The sequence below is a fragment of the Rhipicephalus microplus genome, chromosome 2, assembly GCF_043290135.1.
Source record: "Rhipicephalus microplus isolate Deutch F79 chromosome 2, USDA_Rmic, whole genome shotgun sequence".
NCBI lineage: Eukaryota > Metazoa > Arthropoda > Arachnida > Ixodida > Ixodidae > Rhipicephalus > Rhipicephalus microplus.
Genome location: NC_134701.1, coordinates 272,149,253 through 272,171,753, shown reverse-complemented (window position 1 = coordinate 272,171,753; position 22,501 = coordinate 272,149,253). Strand labels below are relative to the sequence as shown.

General features: G+C 45.0%; 1 protein-coding gene across 2 annotated transcripts; it reads right to left on the bottom strand.

Moving 5' to 3' along the window:
* Nucleotides 1–2,276: 2,276 nt before the first annotated feature.
* On the bottom strand, nt 2,277–22,437 carry LOC142788230 (uncharacterized). Of its 2 annotated transcripts, XR_012889310.1 has the most exons (4): nt 22,257–22,437; nt 13,225–13,537; nt 7,941–8,030; nt 2,277–2,479 (listed from the first exon to the last, which is right to left on the bottom strand). XR_012889310.1 is itself a non-coding variant. In XM_075884820.1 (3 exons), exons 2-3 carry the CDS (start codon nt 13,532–13,534, stop codon nt 8,008–8,010), a joined length of 333 nt encoding a protein of 110 aa, XP_075740935.1. In that variant the 5' UTR covers nt 13,535–13,537; nt 22,257–22,437; the 3' UTR covers nt 7,889–8,007. The 2 variants fall into 2 exon arrangements, 1 of the variants encoding a protein (XP_075740935.1); XM_075884820.1 differs by lacking the exon at nt 2,277–2,479 and having other exon boundaries at nt 7,889–8,030.
* Between the last annotated feature and the right edge of the window lie 64 nt (nt 22,438–22,501).

The window sequence follows — 22,501 nt, the reverse complement described above, 5'->3', positions numbered from 1 at the left end:
ACAGTGGCAACTCCCGCAATGTCTGTTTTCCTTGCTCCCAGCTGGTTTTCACTTGCCGAGGATGGTGATCGCCGTCTGTGGCCTTGATGGTTACCATGTGGTGGCCGTCAAGCGGGCTGTACAACGCCAGCCTCGCACCTGAGTTCCGTCTTGTAGTTACGGTATTCGAATATCCGAATTCTTCTGTATCTGCGTGAGAAAATCGGTGACGTAAAAAGAAGGCATCTATTGCAACGAGGCTGCAAAGCAAGCAGCGTGAAGGGTGTTTTCCTGCTCGCAAGGTGTGTGTGGTGATACTGCAACATAATTAAGTCTGATCGCTTTTTGGTGTGCCACTAGCATTCATTCGCAGTCCCAGTTTAGTCGTTCACACATTTCTTTCTGCTCAACATTAGAAAGGCGTAATGCAAAAGTAGCATTTTCAGTTCTCATTCATGAACTACTGAAACTGCGCACTAGTGAACTTTGTTCCATTATCGGCAAGCACCATTCAGGCAGGCCAAATCTACTAAACTCTGAATTTAACACCTCGATAGTCGGTCGTTTGTTGACTATATTCACTAGACTTACCTCTATCCACTTTCTCTTAGAGTCAATCGCGATGAGCGAGTCAACAGAGTCAGCATACTCTGTACGTTCACCCTTTCCAAGTTTTCTTTGATTTCCGGCTATGTCATAGGCGCTCTGACAAGTCCCCCGCCGCCGTATTTCCATCCCTCAACCTGCGGGTCGCCAGCCGAAAGCCTTTGACACTAGACTACCGTGGTGGGTTGCCCCACAGGTGATAGACTTCAGAGTGCCAAGGAGACTGTGCGAAAAAAAATGGGGTGTCTTTGTCGGTGGCGTTGCTGATTAAATAAATGCTGCAATGGGAGCAAACATTAAGAAAGTTCCGGCTTCTGGAACAGAACCCAAGCATTTGTCATGATACAATTCAAAGCTCAAAGCCACCTCATTGCTCTGACCTGTTCCTGAAAAAGACCCAGAACAAGCGTCATATCAGGACAACGACAATTGTGGGGGGCGATGCGAGTCATCAACTATCACTTCAAAGAAATAAACAATAGGTGTCTATGATTGCTCAAAGGAAACTCATACACAACACACCTACGACCACTACGTATACGATATTCGCATTATCACCCCATAACGTGCTTTTCGTGGCGATGAAACGGAAGTAACGCGAGTGAATTCCTACAGTGAGCTACCCTCCATTGGCGCATGCAGCCACCTTACCAGGTAAGTGAACGATACGCCCACGACAACTCAATTTACACAAAGACATTTACCCACCTCATACCATTTGACTTAAAGCGAAAAAAAATTGCATAGGCTGGCTGCTATTCGCTGACTGATTGGCGTGACATAAATATTTCCTTAGCAAAGTGAGGGCTTGGGCTAGTTGGTTTTTATTACTGAAAAAAATGCGCTACAATTGCTGCGAAAACAAAGATAGGGAGGAGACAAAAAAGGGAGGACAGTACAAGCGCAAACAATCTACTGAGGCTCATTGAACAAACTGGGAAGATTGAACGCTTCCCGAAAGAGAAAAATCGGTTTACGAAAAGGGGGGGGGGGGGGGGGGGCTCGCCAATCTTTTTCCACAGTCTTCAGATTTAACACGGGGGGCGATTACTTATGCCAGATGTGTTGCCGATTCAAAGTTCTTATCCGAGTATGCTGAATACACGAATAGGAACACTTACGTGTTGCATCTGAAGACCAAATATGCAACACAAAGTAACGTCAACGGAAACAATGTATAAGTATAAATTTGTCTTTTCTCTACCCGAATTCGCTTCTCAGTGGGTGCATCACCATTCTGTGAAGTACAGATTTTGTGTCGTATTCGCTTGTCATGTAAGTTTTTTCACCACATATTTACAGCAGGACCGAATCTCCATTGGCTGGTAAAGTCTGCAGCGTTCTACTAAATCCATCATTATACGAGTTCTTTGCTTTCACTCTCATTTTGTACACCCATGCGTGGAAGAAGCTATGCATGTAGGGCTTCGTTGAGAAGGTGTGAAAGTTGAATTCCTCAAGTACATGCGCTTGCAAGCACAAGAGCATTTACTTTAGTTTCGAATGAGTTCTTTTAACGCTACGGTTGACAGGAAAACACTACTGTTCATTTCAAACGAACATTTATTTTATCTTTAAAAACTACTTCTTAAAGCACGAAAGTGTGCGAGAAATTAAATTTGCACACTCTAGTATGTAGAGTCCATGTAAACGTATTCAACGTGCCAACTGCGGCACCTGCCAGGCTCTGTCGGTCTGGCGCCCAGGGTGATATCGATGGTGCTGTTACAGGCCTGGACGTCTCTGTTGTCGTCGTCGGCGTCGTCGACCGGTCAGAAACCAAGCATTGTAGGTTTCTTCACGGCCCACGAGCTTCTCGCGGTGCGCACTAGGTGAAGGCAACGAGGGCAGCGACGACAGATACGATGGTGAATAGAGAAATCACGGGGAGGGCCTGGGCACAAGGCAACATTTGTGAATGCATTGTAAGTAAAATTCACAGCTCTGCCACATAGGCGAAGCAATGAACACAATAGCAACAATTTGAAAGGTTAGGCGCAGAATGGAAAGCAGATCGAAATGGGCCCCGCGTTTTCCGCGCACAATTGCGCACGAAACGTCGCACCGGTACGGATGCCCGCGAATAGGCGTCTCATTTGTTACTTAGCTGAGTCTGAAAACCGCGAAAGTTTCGCGAACGGAGACTGCAATGATTGCAGTGACCTTTGTGCGCACAATAACTACAGCAGAATCGTTCCACGTAAAGCCCGAGAGCAGTCAAAGCGTACTATCTTCTCCTATTTGCCACTGCGAGATAAAGGTGCGTGAGGGAGCGTTGCTCCGCTTATCTAAGCCGGGCAAAGTACCTGTAGGAGATAAGAGTGGGCACCGCTGCGTGATGTGTTGACGTGCACTCATTGCGCCATCTTTCTTGTAATGCCGAAAATAGCTATCTTGTAATGCCAAAAATAGCTATATTGTAATGCCAAAAATAGCTATAGTAATAGCTATCTTGCCGTTTGAACGATGAAGAACATTTTCCTGGGTGTCTCAGTGGTTAACACCTCGCGTTCACGACGCAAAGGTTCCACGTGTGAATCCATGCACCGGACTCCTTTTTTTTTCTGGAATTTTCTTTCCAGCGTTTATATATATATATATATATATATATATATATATATATATATATATATATATATATATATATATATATATATATATATATATATATATATATATATATATATATATATATATATATGATTCGTATACATATACGGGGCATGACTTCGACGCCGACGTCGACGCTGACACCGACGGCAATATCTGGCCAAGAATGTCCATGAAATTGCTATCACAATAAAATCATCACAGCGTTATAAGGTTGGCGTAAATGATGCCGTACATGACTTTTGTGTCATGATTATCATGTTTAGATGTGTTGTTTACCTTCGCAATCTATTCACGTCACTTGATATCAGGTTTAGTATATGTGAAGCTAGCGAAACGGCCGCGAGCACGCTATGAGAATTGTATGTTGTCATGTTCTTACATGACACGCATGTCCGGATTATGTTTGCAATAGTCATGTATTTTGTCATCCATTGACGTCACGTAACACCCAATTTGGGATATGTGGAACTAGCAAAACGGCCGAGAACGGATCATGAAGGGCCCAATATACTCCAATGTAGTGCTGACGCGCGTGCACGCTGGGCACAGCGACGCTACGTTAGCGAAAATATAGCCTGACGCCAGGCGCGATTAGCGTGCTTCGGCGCGGCCCGATGGCGACCGGCGCGAAAGGTGACATGCTGCATTTCACGCCAATGCGTTACCCAGACGACACTGCGTCTCCCTCTTTTCGTGACGGGGGGGACGCCGGACGCACTGAAACGCGCATGCTTCAAAGCAACGCTGCGCGGCGTACGCCTGCAAGTACATGGCAGGACCGGCGTCTATCGTGGCAACGCTGGCGCGACCCGAAGAAATGATCGCCGTCGAGAACTCGCACCGGGTCACGTCGATATGTATTGGCGCCTTGACTTTGGCATGTAGTCATGTTGTCACATGACACGCATCTCATGAGTATCATCTTTGCACCAGTCACATACCTTCGTCATTCATTGTCGTCTCGTAATACCGAGTTTGGTACATGTGAAGCTATCGAAACGGCCGCGAGCACATCATGAGCATAGCATGTAATCATGCTGTTACATTGTAAAAGAACTTGTTCTTGGGCAAGTTGCTACAATTTTAAAAGTTATTTCGAGCGCGAACACACGACACAATCACCCACGCACGCACAACTAGGCATCAAACACAGACAGCACAACACACAGCGGAGACACTTCGTAAACACCGTGGAGTTTTTTTAGGACCACCTGTCCTCCGTCTTACAGCAGACCTCATGTCACCTGGCCCTCACCGGCAGCTTTGCCTCTTTGCATTCCCTCCAAAGGTTTTCTGTCTTCTATTATTACTGGTGGGATGCCATCGGGATACTGCTAGTTCTTATATTAAGGTCATGGTTGTGCCAGCTAATGTACAGATCTCTGTAAAACTCCCCCGCCATTTTAACTATGCTATCTATAGTGGTGGTTACTTTGCCTTTCTTGCCCTTTTTTGCACCCAACTGGTTTTGCCTATCCTAAGTTTCTTCTTCACTGTTTTGACGCTTCCTCTGTTCTTCAGGGCGCATTCGATTTTCTCTATGTTATACCTTCTTACGTCGGATCATCATCATCATCATCATCATCATCATCATCATCATCATCTGCCTGACTATGTCCACTGCAGGACAAAAGCCTCTCCCATATTCCGCCAGTCAACTCGGTCTTGTGCTTGCTGCTGCCAATTTAAAACTGCAAACTTCTTAATCTCATCTGCCAACTTAACCTTCTGTCTCCCCCTAACGCGCTTGCCTTCTCTGGGAATCCACTTAGTTACTCTTATTGACCAGTGGTTGTCCTGTCTACGCGCTACATGCCCGCCCCATGTCCATTTTTCCTCTTCTTAATTTCTACTACGATATCATTAACCCCCGTTTGTTCCCTAACCCACTCTGCTCTCTTCTTGTCTCTTAAGGTTACACCTACCGTTTTTCCGTCCATTGCTCGCTGCATCGTCCTCAATTTAAGCTGAACCCTCTTCGTAAGTCTCCAGGTTTCAGCTCCATAGCTAAGTACCGGAAGATACAGTTGTCATACACCTTCCTCTTGAGGGATAGTGGCAATCTACCTGTCATAATTTGAGAGTGCTTGCCAAATGTGCTCCACCCCAGTCTTATTCTTCTAGTTACTTCAATATCGGGGCTCGGCTCCGCGGTTATTACCTACTAAGTAAACATAGTCCCTCACAACTCGAAGTTGACTAATACCTATCTCGAAGCGCTCCTCTCCTCAGAGGCAGTTGTACATCACTGTCGTTTTCTGCAGATTGATTTTAAGACCCACCTTTTGGCTCTCCTTGTCTAACTCCGTAATCATGAGTTGCGATTCGTCCCCTAAGTTAGCAATGCAATGTCATGGGTGAAACGCAGGTTACTAAGGTACTCTCCATTAACTCCTATCCCTAACAGTTCCCATTCTGGGCCTCTGAAAACCTCCTGTAAGCACGCGTTAAATAGCCTTGGGGAGATTGCATCTCGTTGCCTTACACCCTTCTTGATTGGTATTCTGTCGCTTTCTTTATGAACCACCATGGTAGCAGTTGATCCGCTGTAGATTTCTTCCAGGATGTTTATATATGCTTCATCGACGCCTCGATTCCGCAGTGTCAGCATGGCTGCTGATATTTCTACTGAATCAAACGCCTTCTCGTAATTATGAAAACTATGTATAGCGGTTGGCTATATTCTGAGCATTTCTCTATTACCTGATTGATAGTATGAGTGTGGTCTATTGTTGAGTAGCCAGTTCGAAATCCTGCTTGTTTCTTTGGCTGAATAAATTCTAATGTTTTCTTATCAGATACCTTACGCCTATTAATCAACTTCGTAAGCTCTGCCAATTCTATTTTGTCTCCTGCATTTGAGGCTTTCATGCTTTGACGTTTCTTAATGAGGTCCTTCGTCTCCTGGGACAGCTTACCTATGTTCAGTCTAAGTATTGTACCTACAACTTTCACTACACACTCCATAATGATACTCGTCAGATTATCATTCATTGCGTCAAAGCTACGGCTGGTTTCTTTGATAAGAGCAGAATACCTGTTCTTAAGCGAGACTTAAATTTATGTACTTTTCCTCTCAGTGCCAGCTCATTGATTGGCTTCTTGCGTATCAGTTGCTGTCGTTCCTTCTTGAAGTACAGCCGAATTCAAGATCCTACCATTCTATTGTCACTGCATCGTACCTTGCAAAGCACTTCCACATCCTGCACGATGCCTGGGTGTGCACTCATTATAAAGTCGATTTAATTCCTACTTTCGCTATTAGGGCTCCTCTATGTCCCCTTATGGTTCCCTCGTTTTCAGTTGAAAGTATTCCAGAGCCGTAAATTAATATGTTTTCCAAGTTCACTAATAGCTCTCTTGCGGCATTCCTAGTACCGATTCGATAATTTTCTACTGCCTGGTCTCCAGCCCACTTCTTCAATACATTGGCAAAAAAGTCGCCCATCAGTATAGCATGCTGTGTTTTTACGTTATTCATTGCCAATACCACGTCTTCACGGAAGCTTTCAGCTGACGCGTCATCATGACAGGATGTAGGCGTGTAAGCCTGTACCACTTTCATCTTCTATCTCTTATCGAGTTTAATTACGACACCTACCACCCTTGCATTAATGTCAGAGTCTTTTTATATGTGTCGACCTATATTTCTGTGGATAAGGAACCCCACACCCAGTTCTCTTCTGTCAGCCAGCCTATGATAGCAAAGGACGTGCCCATTCTGTAGCACTGTATAGGCCTCATCTGTGCTCCTACCTTCATTGAGGCCTATTACATACCATTGGCAAGTTGGCAGTTCAGGTTGACACATTGGCAAGTTCAGGTTCCATTGGTGGCCTGTCCGGACCCAGAAATTCTTAGCACCATCTGCTACGTTGCAGATCTGACCACCGCCATGGTAGGTTGCTTCGCAGACGCTGGGACTGAGGGCAGGGAGTTAATTGACGCATGCATGTGGGCGGTAGTGACCAGACACTGCACCAGGGTGGCCAATCATTGTCTGGATAGGGAGTGCGTTGCCCGTGGTGGTAACCGGTGAGGTCGTAATGTTCTAGCATAATAATAATAGGTTTGGTGCACAATGGCGCAAATGGCGACGCTGTTGCACCTCTGCATGTAGGATGGGTTTTCAAACAGCTTGGACTAGATTAGGTTCGACTTCTAACAATCTGGCCAGATAATTAACGCACTGAAATTTTGCCGGGAGTATCTTTTGCCAACCATACAATCGTATGAAATGGTCTAAATCTTCAAGACCTAGTAGGTATGTATGTAGATATAAAAACTACAGTCTAAGCTTGTAATTCCCTCAGACACTTTGCCAATTGAAGTTTTTTGTATATGCCCAGAAGGGGTGTAGTCCTTATCCGTTATACAGGCCTCTCTGAAGAATCACTAAATAAATTTAAAGCCCTGGTTTACAGTGATTTACAAAGGCTGCACAATCTTCATTATCCCACTGGTGATGGACATGAAGTCCTACATGGTTACCCAGCATGAAGCCACTGAACTCCTTTAGTTTACCAATATGGATAGCCATGTTCAAAAACACATGCCTAAAAGCTGCACATAATGAGCCACAACAACCCCTTTCAATGAGCAGGAAAGGAAGTATCCCAAATCCATGAGGAGAATACACTTTTTGAGTACTAAAGATATCCTTCGTTGATCCACAAGTTATCAAGTCAGGTTGAAACAATAACACAAAGGAACCGCATTATTAGTCTCTATTATACACACACCTCTTTCTTGCTTTTGCTGCTGCGATAATTTTGTACCTTCTCTTCAGCAGCTAGGTGCAGCAATGCATCATCTACGCGCTTGAATCCATCCTGCAATAATACAAAAGTGAAGCATACGTCACCATTTTAGTAAGAAGTCATGCCATACTGTGAACTAGGTTACAGCAATAAATACTATCGAGCACTAGAGTCTTGTGCAAAGTAAAATTGCATTACGTACGTGCTTGGAAAGCAACACAACTACGTAATAGAAAGGTAATGCACAGCCACCAGCAAGTAGAGTTACACCTCCATATACCGAATTCCTCGATATTACAAAGTTCATTTTTATTTGCCACCATTACTCCATAGAAGCACATGTATTTGCGACCTCTATGTAACTAACTAACGCTGGGAGACACCCTTGATACAACAAATTTTTCCAACAGACAACCTTGGTGTATTGCCCCGCATTTGGTCATTCTGGCACAAGCAAGCTTTTTTTTTTTTTGTGGTTGTCCCGCCGCCACCGAATCTCGCGCGCTCGTGGCGCCAGCGGCTCCCAAGCGAAAGCAACTGCTCAAAAGTGCGCGCATGTGTGCGCGAGGTGGCAAGCGGGCGTGCGCCCTTCGAGCTTGCTGCAGTGGGCGCCTTCGCTGATGTGCGCTTCCCCTCCCTTTCTCAAAAATAAAAAAAAATGGAGTGGCAGTGAAACCCTTCGATTGCTGAAGAAATCTCTGAATTGCCCTTTAAGTGACATAGGTGATGCCAGTTTGCGTTGTAACACTTTTAGTTTGCGTCACAGATATAGTTTCCCACGATATTCATGTTGTCCACTCTTCGTTTTCTGCACCGTGCACTGGAGTGCCTTGGCGATGCTAGACTTTGCTTTTCTTTTCATGTATTTCATTTTTAAATTATTCTGAGGACTACAGGCCTATGGGAACACCTTTAACTTTTGTGTAGTGCCGCCACTGCATACGCGCCAGTCCATTGACTGACAACCTTTTTTTTTATTTCTTTTCCCTTTTCTGTCTGTCTCTCATCTTCATGCCCTTCTTCTCATTCCCCCAGCGTAGGGTAGCAAACTGGACATGTGCCTAGTTAACCTCCCTGCCTTCTCTCTTGTTCTTGTCCTCCCTTAATTTTCTTTAAATGCAGACAACTGTGTCGTCACTATAGAGTTGATGTCAGATTTGGCACTGATAAAAACTCTTTGAGGCCACCATGACGACACAATTTCGGAGGTATACAAGTAACCTGCTTCCATTTTGCACCACGCCACGAGTTCGCGGGACCATAGAGTTCGCGATGAAAGGACCAGTAAACAGGCCCCAACTTTTTTTTTAAACATCCCATGCAAGCTCGGCGATTCGTAGATTAGACCTCAGCGATCTCGTTTACTGAATATTGCAGCGTTGCGCACCGGACAAAGCCTCCTTTTTCAAAAACGATTCCCGCGCTTCTTTCCTACGCCTCGCCAACCCCCTTGCACGCGCAGTGACGTCAACTCAGCGATCAGCGAAGAGACGTAGCACGTAGCTCGCCGATCGGTCTAAATCAGGTGTGAAGAAACAGTAGTAAAGTCAATACAAGTTCCTGTTCCCACCCATGGCTACGAAATTGCCCTTTGTTTCTTGGCACTGCGGTGAAAGAAGCAACCTCGTAGTTGTCGCGTGCACGTGTACACTACTCGCTACACTACAGTAGTTCACCCTTGACATGAGCAACACGGTTAATGAGCGTTGGTCTGTGGTCGGTTGCAAATCGAGCGACTGGGCAGCGGAGAAGAATCGGCACAGGGTGGCTCACGATGGGGCCCTGCGCGCTTCATCGCTTAAGCGAATTGGTCATCCAGCGACGTGTGTCGGGGACCTGATCGTTTGTGGTCGACACTACGCACCTGACGCTTGCATGGTTGACCCGCGGCCGGTGCAGCCAACGGTAAACAAACAACCATGCTTCGCAGCAAGCGGAAGAGCGTTGCGACTGATCGAGTTCGCCAATGACGTCATCGCTGACGTGTTGTCACGTTGCCGAAGTGAGCAAAGTCACGACGATGGGCTACGCCTTCCCCTTCATGGAAGAAAGAAGGGGGGCAAGGCCGCGCGAAAATTTGAAACCAGCTTAGACCAATGTTCTAACCCCTGTAAATTCCTTAATACAGCACGTATTCGCAAAATTCTTGCGGCAGTATGTTCGCAAAGAAAATCTGCACATATATCTTTTTTTAAACATTTTTGGACCTCAGGGCTCTTTACTGGCCTTTAAGGCCCATTCACACTAGGCGCGAATTCACCTCGCTGTTTGCCATTCAACCTACTCAGGCCACCGTGCAAGGGCTGTATCTTTCGCGCACGTATGACATTTTTTGCTATTCGAAGAATAGGCCCGAGACATTTTCGTACCAATTTCCGTTTGCGGAGTTATGTAGCCAATTAGCGACGGAGGAACAATATTGGTGAACCACGTCGTCTGTGGGGCAGCGGTATGCTTACAGCTGCTTGGTTCTTGCTCCGTGGTTTCTGTGCTTAACTGCGTGTGGCCTTGGCAATTAATAGGGTGTTTTAGCCTCTCTGCTGCTCAAAACGCCCCGCGTAAAAATAAATAATGTGTCTCAAAGCTTGCACCTGGACAAGTGATGTTACAGCTATCAAAGAGAGAGAGAGATAAATAGAAAGGAAAGGCAGGGAGGTTAACCAAGCTTGGCTCGCTTGGCTACCCAACACTTGGAGGGGGAAAGGGAGAATAATAGCAAGGAAAGAAATAGAAAAGAAGATGAGTAAGAAATAGAAGGAAGAATAGTCAGCTCGAGGCTACACACAATGGTGTCACACTTCTTTAACAAGCGGTCGTGAATTCTGGTGGTCCTTAAGAAGTGTAAGAGGGCTTTTGTGGCTTTGCATGTATGGGAGACCGTCGGCCAAGGTCCCAGGATCTTCTCTTTTGTAAGCGGCCGTGAATCCAGCTGACGGAGCTTGGCTTCCGTAATACGTCGTTCAGACTGGTATGCTGGGCAATGACATAGAATGTGCTCGAGCGTTTCTCGCAGGCGCAGATGTTGCATGCCGAAGTGCTCGCCATTCCAAGGAGGCGAGAGTACGCATTCGTAAATGCCATGCCCAACCTCATGCGACACAGTAAAGTTTAAGAGCATCGTGGGAGCCCGTATGGCAAACGAAGTTGCAAGTTTGGGTCGATCGAATACAGGTGCGTGTTGGAGAAACCCCGTGTAATCCATTGTAGGAGAGTTATACGGCGAGCAAGTGATTGTCGTCGCCTTGCAGCGTCCGTTCTCAAGAGTGGTATGGGCGTACGCATCTTGGTCATGAACTGATTGAGCAGCTTCATCCGCGTGGTCATTGCCGACAATTCCGCAATGACTCGGCAACCACTGAATTACAATATCGTGACCTTCCTTGAGCGCTTGGTAGTGGTGTCTTATCTGATATACGAATTGTTCGTGTAACCAGTGCTGCAAAGCAAACCGCAGTGTCTGTAAGACTATCCAAAATTAGAAATACGTGTATGCCCTCAGACATTCAGGAAGTACCCATTGCCACTTTCTAAACCGCCTGACAAATTCGCTCTATCTGAAGCTAGTGAAATGGCCGCGAGCGCACTATGAGCATAGCATGCAGTCATGTTTTACACAACAAGCATGTCATCATTATTATGTTTGTATGTGTCATTTACCTTCGTCGTCTATTAACGTCCCGTAATACCAAATTTGTTATATGTGAAGCTAGCAAAACGGCCGTGAGCGTGCTATGAGTGTAGCATGTAGTCATGTTTTACATGACACGAATGTCATGATGATCATGTTTGACATCTCATTTACCTTCATTCGTTCGTGTCACGTAATACCAAAAATGTTATATGTGAAGCTAGCGAAACGGCCGCGGGCATATGCTATGAGCGTAGCATGTAGTCATGTTTTAAATGACACACACATCACGATTTTCATGTTTGAACGTGTCTACCTTCGTCGTTCTTCCACGTCAAGTAATACGAAATCTGCTACACGTGAAGTGAGCGAAACTGGCGCAAGCGCACCATGAACGTGGCATGTAGTCATGTTCTTACGTGACACGCATGCCATGAGTGTCATTTTTGCACCTGTCATATAGCTTCGTCGTCCATTCACGTCACGCAATACCAAATGGGTATATGTGAAGCTAGCGAAACGACCACGACCGCACCATGCGAGTGGCGTGCAGTCATGATTTGCATGACATCTATGTCATGATTTCCATGTTATGACCTATCGCTTATGTTCGCCATGCAGCCATGTCATACTGTACCAGTTTTGCAATATGTCATGTGAACGAAACCACCGCAATCGCAGCAAAACCATGACATATAAATCATGACATTCATGCCATAATTTTTATGTTATTACTGGTTACTTATGCTCGTCATATAGTCACGATATGCCATACCGATTTTGGTATCAATAGCATTATCGAAGCGGCCAGGAGAGCTAAATATCATAGGCGGCTACATTGATAGAGAAAGGTAGGTATGGTCAAAGTCGCCCAAGTTCGCTGAGAAATGCTTCGCATTTAAAATCAAACAGCATCGGCTTCTGCACTGGCGACATTTGCAGCGCGTTCCCCACCTGAGCGGCGGTAGCGGCAACACGTGCTGCTACCGCGACCACCGCTCACACGATATGGTTTTAGGATGTACCTAAAGACATGATAGTATAGCATTATCAATCGTCATCTGGCGTGCTTCCATTTTCCAAACTCGGCGCTCGCCTTTTTCCTATCAAGGGTACTATGGTCACTCGGATAACGTGCATGGCGTTTGCGACTAGGCGATTCGGAACACGCAGGGGCAATGCTACGCAAGCGAGATATATATGCTGATTATTAAGATAGAACACAAAGACGCCCCTTTTACTCATGCTTTTTTACTCTTTCTTTAGTGTAGGCCAACAAGCGTTAGTCCTACGCTAGTCTTTAGTGTAGGCTTTAGCGTTAGTCGATTGATTGATTGATTTGTGGGGTTTAACGTCCCAAAACCACCATATGATTATGAGAGACGCCGTAGTGGAAAACTCCAGAAATTTTGACCTCCTGGGGTTCTTTAACGTGCACCCAAATCTGAGCACATGGGCCTACGACATTTCCGCCTCCATCGGAAATGCAGCCGCCGCAGCCGGGATTTGAACCCGCGACTTGCGGGTCAGCAGCCGAGTGCCTTAGCCACTAGACCACCACGGCGGGGGCTTTAGCGTTAGTCCTACGCTTGTCAGGTAGTATGAAGCAGCTACATATGTGAAGAAGTATGCACCCACCAGCATCGAGATCTCCAGCGTTGACAAATGCAGGCGCTTTCAGGTTTCGTACTACAGATGCATCATGCATCGGGAAGGCGGCGCAAACGACCGAGTCGCCCGGTGCTGCCCGCGCCAGCAGTCGTGTGCCATCGCTGTCAGCTTGAATCATGCGTGGCACCGCGCCACGTGGAATGCTCTGAATAACGGAGTCCAGGCCACCTAGTTCAGCCGGTGCTGAACTCCGGGCGCGCTGCTGATGTGGGAAGGCCCGAATATTCTGCCGCCGGCCAATTGTTAAGCGGCAACCAGCCCGAGAGAACTTGGCCATGCTCTGCAAAACGTATAAAATCAGAGGCCGGAAATAACCCGGGGAAACATGCTTATCGCATCATCGTGTCTTGAAAAGTGCATGCTTTGAAGGAGCCAAAAGACAAGTTTATGGCTTTTTTGCCTGTTATGAACCAAAGGCACGAAACGAGGCGTGAAGTGTTGCACAGCTGGAAAGTTACTCATCCATATGCATCTGCTGTTAAGAGGATTTCACTGTGGCATTACGCAACACCAGGACGCGATGTCGATTCCACAATTTGTGATCGTGTTGCGCAATGTCACACTGGAAGCCCTAACAGTGGTATAAGAACCATACCGCCAGCGCACGGTGCACCGCGAACCATTTCACACCCTAAGGGTGGATTTTTCAATAAATCACCCTTCTTACACTTATTCTTTCTGCCAAATTTATCTGAACTGGTGTAATTCAAGTATTTACACTCTTTGTACACCCATTTACCATGTTTAGGCGTACTAGAGGTGTATGTTCACAAGCTACACCCAAGGGTGTTTCCTTGAATGTTACACCTATCATATATGTATATAGCTTAGAGCATCCATACGTATCACATCTCAACGGATGCAATCAAACCGCATGCCAAATTTCTGGTGAAAAGAATGATGTTTCGGCACTTGTTTTCATTTCACGTTTCATTAGCCAAAATATATCGTGCTATGTGATATATTTAATATACTACCTCCTATTTTCCCCGCCGCGGTGGTCTAGTGGCTAAGGTTGACCCCCACGTAGCGGGATCAAATCGCGGCTGCGGTGGCTGCATTTCCGATGGAGGCGGAAACGTTGCAGACCCGTGTGCTTAGATTTGGGTGCCCGTAAAGAACCCCAGATGGTCAAAATTTCCAGAGCCCTCCACTATGGCGTTTCTGATAACATATGGTGGTTTTGAGGTGTTAAACTCCAGATATCAATCAATGCTGTAAATGTGAAATTTGAGGCTCAAAAATGCTGTGTTTGTTTTTCCTGAATCCTGCTCCAAATTTAAATTTTCTTCCTGGAAAAGCAAGATATGATTCTCCAAAATATTGCTCCAAGTCTTAGCTTGGCTGTTCCACCTCTGCTAGCTTTAAGTAGCTACTCTTCCGCCTTGATTTTGTGTGTACATTTATGTTCTTTAACATTGCAATGTTTCAGGGCGACAAGTTATGTAATGCACTTAATATTTTACATCTTTACATCAAGTATTCTGCATGGTTATTATCTAGTGACACTGTTTGGCCATTGCAATTTTGCCTATTGTTCTCACTCATGTATTATTGTTTCTCCAGTATTGTGAATGTCTGAACACACAAGGGGTATTCTGAAATGAAAATGGTATTTAAGACTGTTTTCTCAGTACATTTAATACAATACCACTAGCCTTGCATATTATGGATAAGGCATGCCACAACACGTGCAAACTGGGGCGTATAAATGTGGCAATTGCAGTGTGCTTTGATATAATAATTCTGTATATTGGAGAAATAAGGCATGCTGCATTGCACTACTCTTTCTGCTCTTTGTATGCTTCACTGCACTGTACTTTTGTGTTACATTGAAGCATGTTAAAATTAGTTCTTCTGTTTAAAGTGCAAATAAAGGCTCTTGTGTTGTATTTTGATATGCATGCCTTGGTCGTTAGAACTCCATGTCATACCATCGACGTCTAATTTCCGGTCCTTTTTTCTAGCAGATGGCATTCTGGTCTACAAAATTAACAAAGGGTTTTGATTAAGCTAATACTTGCCTCTGAAGCCTGTATGTGCTCTGTGTCTAATGAAGTAAAGCTTGATTTCATTTTGCGCTATGGGATGACTTTGTGAACGTTGTGTTACGTGTGACGGCCGATTTTGAGTGATGTCTTCGCATGCAGCTAGGATTACATGTTATATGTGAGAGCCTTATATGTTGTGCTTCATATATGCACCATAAAAGCCGTGCTAGGGCCAGGATTACCACACTGTGGCAGGAGCCACTACAATAGGAACTCTGCGCATGAACTAAAGGGTAAGCTTTCACGTGCTTCCACGGGGGCCTACTGGAAAGGGGTAACACTCGAATTGAGGTATTTTTCGCATGGGTGTTGGGGAAGATTCTGCATGAACACCCCCACACCCTTTTTGCTGTTTGGGTTAATTGCACCCCTACACTACTTTTGTTGTTTAAAAGTGTTAGGGTGTCATAGCAAGATTACATCCTACGCCCTACGAATACTTAGGTGTACGTTCGCTTTTACTCTCTCCCTCGCTTAAGGCCACTTAGGTGTACATTTGCTTTTACGCCCCAAAAAATGTTCCTACTCTAGGGTGTAAATTTGGAAATCCGCCCATGGTATAGGTGTAGTCCCGCTTGTTACATTCATTTTGTGAGGTGTGGGGTGTGAGTTATAGACACTTTATTACATCTTTGGGTGTAATTTAGTTTACAGTGTGAGCCGACTGAAAACGCGAAAGTGAAAGGTTGTCGACTTGCAAAAATAGCGAGAACGTCAGCTCATTCAGTCGTGTTGGTAGCTATACTTGGCCCTCTTCAGTAGAAAGCGGAAATGTAAGACTACAATCGACCTGTAGCGAGAAAAAAACATTCAGCAAGAATTTCATGCTTAGAGTGGCAGAGCCAACATGCGAGTCACCGTGTATAAGCTGCTACTGAAAAATAACAAGCTATTTCATTTACCGCTGTCATTGCGCCCCATGCTCACTCAGTTCGATCTATAGGTGCGAAAAAAGCACATTGGTGCGCACAGGCTGTGCATCCACGTACTGCACGTTTTCAAGGCTGTGCGTTTCATTGTCAGATTCCACAACACCAAACCGCCTGTTTGAAAGTGCTCAAATATCTAACCTTTTTTTTAAATCTATGGCCTCACCACTCATAACAGCTGGGACTCCCGTGGGTACCGTCAAATGGTCAGAAACGGGAATTGTGTCTGAAAACATGAAGTTGGATTAACCGTTTCATAACTAAACTAGGTGGTTTAGGACTCTAGACATGTTTAAATATGAGTGAACGCTCGATCGAAGGTTGCGATACATTGAACACTTCACGAATGAGCAGTGAAGTAAAAAGAAACAATAGCCATGACGAGCTTCAACAGGAAAAGGAAATTGTGCCTTACCTTGGCGGTGTCCGTGTTCGGAACAAGCAAATCTTTAGGAGGATGATGATGATGCTCTTTGGATCATTGGCACTTACCCACTATGGGGGATCGGCCATGGGCCAGGCGGATCAGGCATTCTGATTTTATTATTAATATTTAGATCTTGAGGACATGTGGTGTGCAACAAGCATGCAACTTCTTCTTCGGTGGATGGTGAATCTCGTACATGAAATGCACGTTTCGAACACCTTGCCGTGAAATCCCAGCTTCGGTCAGAAATGATGTGATCGAGAACATTCACGATAAACGTAAGCAGTGATGCCAACCAAATAAAAAAATTATGAAACAGTGGAGGTTTAAAGTGTCTTACAGCGACCTTGTTTGCAAGGAAGATACCGCAGTAGGAGTGGGGTACCGTATTTCAAATAGATCGTACAGCAGCGCATGCACATTGTGCAACAAAAGTATCTAGCAAGGTAGAAGAAAGGCTGCTGTTAGGCGTAATATCAATATTTTGGATTAGCAATAACTTCGACACCGCTATGCTGGTCTAATGTGTACGGTGCTCTGGTTAGCTCTGTGCGCGGACAATGACTGCCGCCCGCCATTGTCACCCCCTAAGGGGGTAGTGAGCGTCCTTTCCGGATTAAAAATAAATCACACCATTTCCATGGAGAGCATGATGATCAGTGGGGTGGAGCATCCGCCAGTCCATCTGCACTGCCGTCCGCTCGATTGTTCTTGCTTCTGTCCGTCCGCGCGTCCAACTGTGTGACCATCCGTCCGACTGCTCGTGCGTTGGTCTGTCTACGAATTCATCCGTCCGTGCATTCATCCTTCCAACCATCCGTCCGTCTGTCCATGCATTCGTTCATGCGTCCATTCGTTCGTTCGTCTGTCTGTCTCTCCGTCCGTGCATCTGTCCATCCGGCGGTCCATATAGTGAACACTCCAAGTACCGCCATCTCGCATCTTTTCATCATATCTTTATTAAATATTCAACGTTACACCGAAAGAACAACCACACACAGAAAGAAACACATATAGACACCATTGCGCTCCATACAACTGTTTATTCCTTGAGGAAACAGGCTAATATAAACCCACTTTTTGTCGACACAGAGTGCCCGTGATGTCTGTATTTGTTTATTTCTGTGTGTGGCTGTTCTTTCGGCGCGATGTTAAATATTTCATGAAAACATGCACCAGCTAGCCCAACAGCGAGTTCTGCTAGAGTATTTTTTATCAAATCTTGGATGGATGGATGGATGGATGGATGGATGGATGGATGGATGGATGGATGGATGGATGGATGGATAGATTGATATGGCTGTATCTTTTAGATCGGGCGGTGGCTAGCGCCACCAAGCCATGATACTTAATGAACCAAAAACTAGATTTATTTTTTTTCTTTAAAAAGTGAGTTTGAGGATTTGTACTTTGCAGTGAAGGGTTTAATTTTCACTCGTGACTTGACTTTAGCCACCAATCAGATAACCTCCTTCTAGTTAAGTCTACCCGCTTAAAGTCTATTTTGCCCTCCCGGACCCTAAACCCCAGTGCTTTGAAAAACTCTGCGCCATCGTCCTGAACTATAGGGTGAAGCTCTTTACAGAACATTATCAAGTGTTCGGCAGTTTATTCTTCCTTTCCACACGCAGTGCATACTGTGTCTACCCCTTCGTATTTGGCCCGATATGTCTTGGTTCGCAGTACTCCCGTCCTGGCCTCAAACAGTAGAGAACTACCCCGAGTATTATCATAGATCCTTTCCTTGGTAATTTCCTGCTTAAAAGTTCGATAGATCTCTAGCGCGGACTTCTTAATCATGCCCATTCTCCACATGTCAGTCTCCGTTTCCTTCACTTTCTTCTTAACCGATAGTTCTTTTTGGTTTGGCCACCTGCTGTTTTCTAAGTATTTACCAGTTAATTTCCTGGTTCGCTTCCTTCATTTTGTATCGACATTCTTCATGTAAAAGTAGCTGAAAACCTTCCTACCCCACCGCTCCTCTCCCATTTCTCTCAATCGCTTCTCAAATTTTACCTTGCTGCTAGCTTCCCTGCCCTCAAATGATGTCCATCCCATATCACCTTGTACTCCCCGATTTGGTCTATTCCCGTGAGCTCCTAAAGCTAGCCTACCTATTCCACGTTGCTTGCTTCTTGCTTGCTTGAACTTATGATCTCATGGACAAGACCACATTGCCGATCGTCAGCCCAGGAACCATGGCCCCTTTCCATTATCCTATCGCAACATCATACCTATATTAACTCCACAGTGCCCTATTTTTCGTCACTGCTGCATTCCTGTTACCTTTAGTCGTCACTTATATTTCGTGTTCCCTTAGGTACTCGGTACCATTTCTTATCCATACGCCCAGATATTTGTATTTAACTGTTATCTCTAGCGTGACTTCCTGTATCCTAAGCTAACAATCTTCATTATCATTAAAAATCATGACTGCTGATTTTTCTTTACTGATTCACAAATCTAATCTATCTCCCTAATTAATGCACCAATCTATGAAAATCTTTCTTGTTGTCGGCCATTAGCACTATATCATCTGCGTGCATGAATGCTGGTAGTGTCTGATCAATGAGTTTTCCTTGTTTGATGAAAGAGAGGTTGAAGACAAGTCCACTTCCCTCTAATTTGGCCTCTAATCCTTGAGGGTACGTCGTGAATAACAAGGGTGACAGAGGAGACCCCTGCCAAAGCCCCCGTTTCACCTCTGTGGGCTTGGATACCTGTTTTTCCCACTTTAAAACTACATTGTTACCTTTAGAGATATCCTTTAAATGATTAGTGACAACATGTTCCACCCCTAGTGTGCTCAGTATTCCCCACAATTCCTCTTGAACCACGCTATCGTACGCTCCCTTGATATCCAAAAATGCTAGCCACAGAGGCCTGTGTTTTTTTTCTGCTAATTCGATGCGTCAGTGAGAACAGATTGTCTTCCAACCTCCTGTGTTTCCGACAACCATTCTGCAGTTCCCCCAGCACCCCCTCATACTCTATCCATGCCTGCAGTCTGTCTTTTATAATCTTCATCACCAGTCTGTAGACCACTGATGTCACTGTTATAGGACGGTAGTTGTTTATGTCAGCTTTGTCTCCCTTTCCTTTATAGATCATGCTCATCCTGCTAAGTTTCCATCCATCGGGAACTTCACCATCGATTATTATTTTGCTCACTGCCTCTCTCATAGCCTGCTTACACTTCGGTCCTAATGTCTTTATCGGCATAATTGGAGCTTCTTCATCATATAGAAGTACCGCCATCCAGCGGGCATTCCAAGGACTAAACCAGAGGTGGCCCGGCCGGAGTAGAGTGAGCGGCACGCGCACTTTCTTGTGACCTGCGCTGCGTGTCTAGTTCCCACCTTTCACAGCCGCTAGTTGATGGCACTGCGGCCATATCCTCGCTAAACTTTGCTAAAACCAAGGAGATTACGCCCAGCTAGTTTAACATCGCAACCCCTTATGGTCAGGTAGAGCTCTGATTGCGTCCTTGTGATACTAGTTTGGATCCAATTCAAGGCAATGTTATTAGACATTAAGTAACCGATGCTTTTCTCTCTAGGTTATTTATTCAGAAACAACTATCTTTTTGTTCATGATTAACGTGCGTGGGTTCCCTCCTCATTTGAAACGGCTTCACATGTGCCGCTCCTCTAGTCAAGCCGCGGAGGTGCCTACGTACTACTACTACTACTACTACTACTACTACTACTACTACTACTACTACTACTACTACTACTACTACTACTACTACATACATACATCGCAGATGCTCAACCCATGGCTTAAGGAGCTTCGCCCCTGAAATATTGTGAATGAGACTATGATAATTTAAAGCCATGCTTAGAATAAAGAAAACAAGGTGAAGTCGTCGTAAATGACATAAGTATATAGGTTCATTATTATACTTCCGTGAAATACCTTATCGCAGTAATGACGCCGTTACACATTCTGGCTGAATTCTTGCTTAGTTGAAAAGTGTTTGTGCTCACGATGACAAATTTATTTAAAAATAATTTCTCAAGAAGACGTCTCGGACAAAAAATCACGAAGCTTTTCACTCACAGGGGTTGGCTACCGTAGTTCACCCCACGTGGCGGGGGTAACCTTCAAAAGAATGATTGGCTTGTATGCTTGTTTTGGTAAAAAGTGAGTGCAATAAAACTCTTTAATACAAACTTTTTAGTAACAAGACATTTAGGAGGCAGCTTTTTTTGTGGCGCACTATCTCTGTAGTGACAGTAAACAATGCACATAATATGTTCTGTTCATTCTCGCGCTGGTGCAGGGTTCTCTCAACATCGATACCCACACCTTTGTGTCAGAAGCAGTCGCTGGCCCATGGATTGCCTTTAGGAAGTCATGAGTGCCCTACTACAGGTTAAGCATCATATGCCAAAGAAAAATCACCCGCACAAGGAGAACTTTACTTACGAGCTGGCAGAAACATCTCCGTCAAAGATGATGGTGCCTTCATCACTCAGCGAACGTCCTCATCCGCATAAGTGCCAACCAGGGCACGTCACCACGCAACGAATGAATAACACGGTTATTTCGTACAGGAAGCGATTGGTAAACAAAAAATATCCAAGCTTCTCTTTCAGATTCTATTCTGTGTATTGTTGTACGAATGAAATCGAGGCTCTTCGCAAGCATGTACCACAAAAGTCTATGCTAATACACCTGCAAAGGGGCACATAGAGCAACAATACGCTATATGAAGCGCATTTTCAGGCATTTCAAAATTTCATGCAATATGGTGTGTCATTGCGCATGGCGCAGCAATACTTTCGATTGCCCCTCAACCGTCGCTATCGGCCCATTTCTCTCTCGAGCAGTTGTATTGGGCGAATGTGCGGCAGATCCTGTTACACACACGTGTCACTCAACAACCTGCCGGTATTCTCGTGTTTCCATGCGTCACTTGTGCTTTTCCAAAATAATAAAATCTGGGATTTCACGTATCAAAATACAATATAACTATTATGAACGCCGCATGGGAGGGCTTCGATTATTTCGACCTTCTGGTGTTTCTAAACGTGCACAGACCTCACACATTACCCGGATTTCTACGATTTAGCCTTCACCTAAATTCGACCTTCGAAACCACAATCGAACCAGTGCCCTTTGGTTAACAACAGAGCAACATAGCCACTAATCCTTTGAAGCGGACACTTCTAAAATGGCATGAACCTGTTCAGTGGTAGCTCATTTATTGTGAGCAATCGCTCAAAATTGCTACTTTAGGTATCCACTGTTCTTCAAATCAGAAAATTATGCTAGATGCATAAATGATGAAAGTGCACCCGAAATTCAGTCAGGGTGTGAAAGTGCTTATTCTTGAATATACGAATGTCAGCAACACAGCGACTGTTAAACCATCTGAGTGCCAAACACGTTTCGGTGAGGGACGAAACGGCGGGTTCCATGCTTTAACAGCCCGTAATGCCTAATCACCTCATTTCATTTTTGAGAACGTTCCGCGAAAGAGGTCAATCCAGTCCGAAGGGTATGGCACCTCAAAGCATGAGTTCAAGGCAATGATGCGAAGCCCTTACTCTCAACAATGTTAACAACGAAGCGCAAGGGACTCACCTTGTTTTCTATTTTCACCAACGTTTTGCGTGTCCTCCGAATTTTTCCATCGCCATGTTACCTGGCCAGTGATACAAACGCACCGCCCACAAAAGTGTGCATGTATTCAGGTAAATCTTGAAATTACATGAAACTACCGAAGAGCTTGCGGAATGAATTTGTGACAGGAAGATGGCCGAGTAGCTGAAACCGTGACAGCACTGTCAGGGCTGGTGCATTTCAAGAAATGAACTTGGCACAACAAC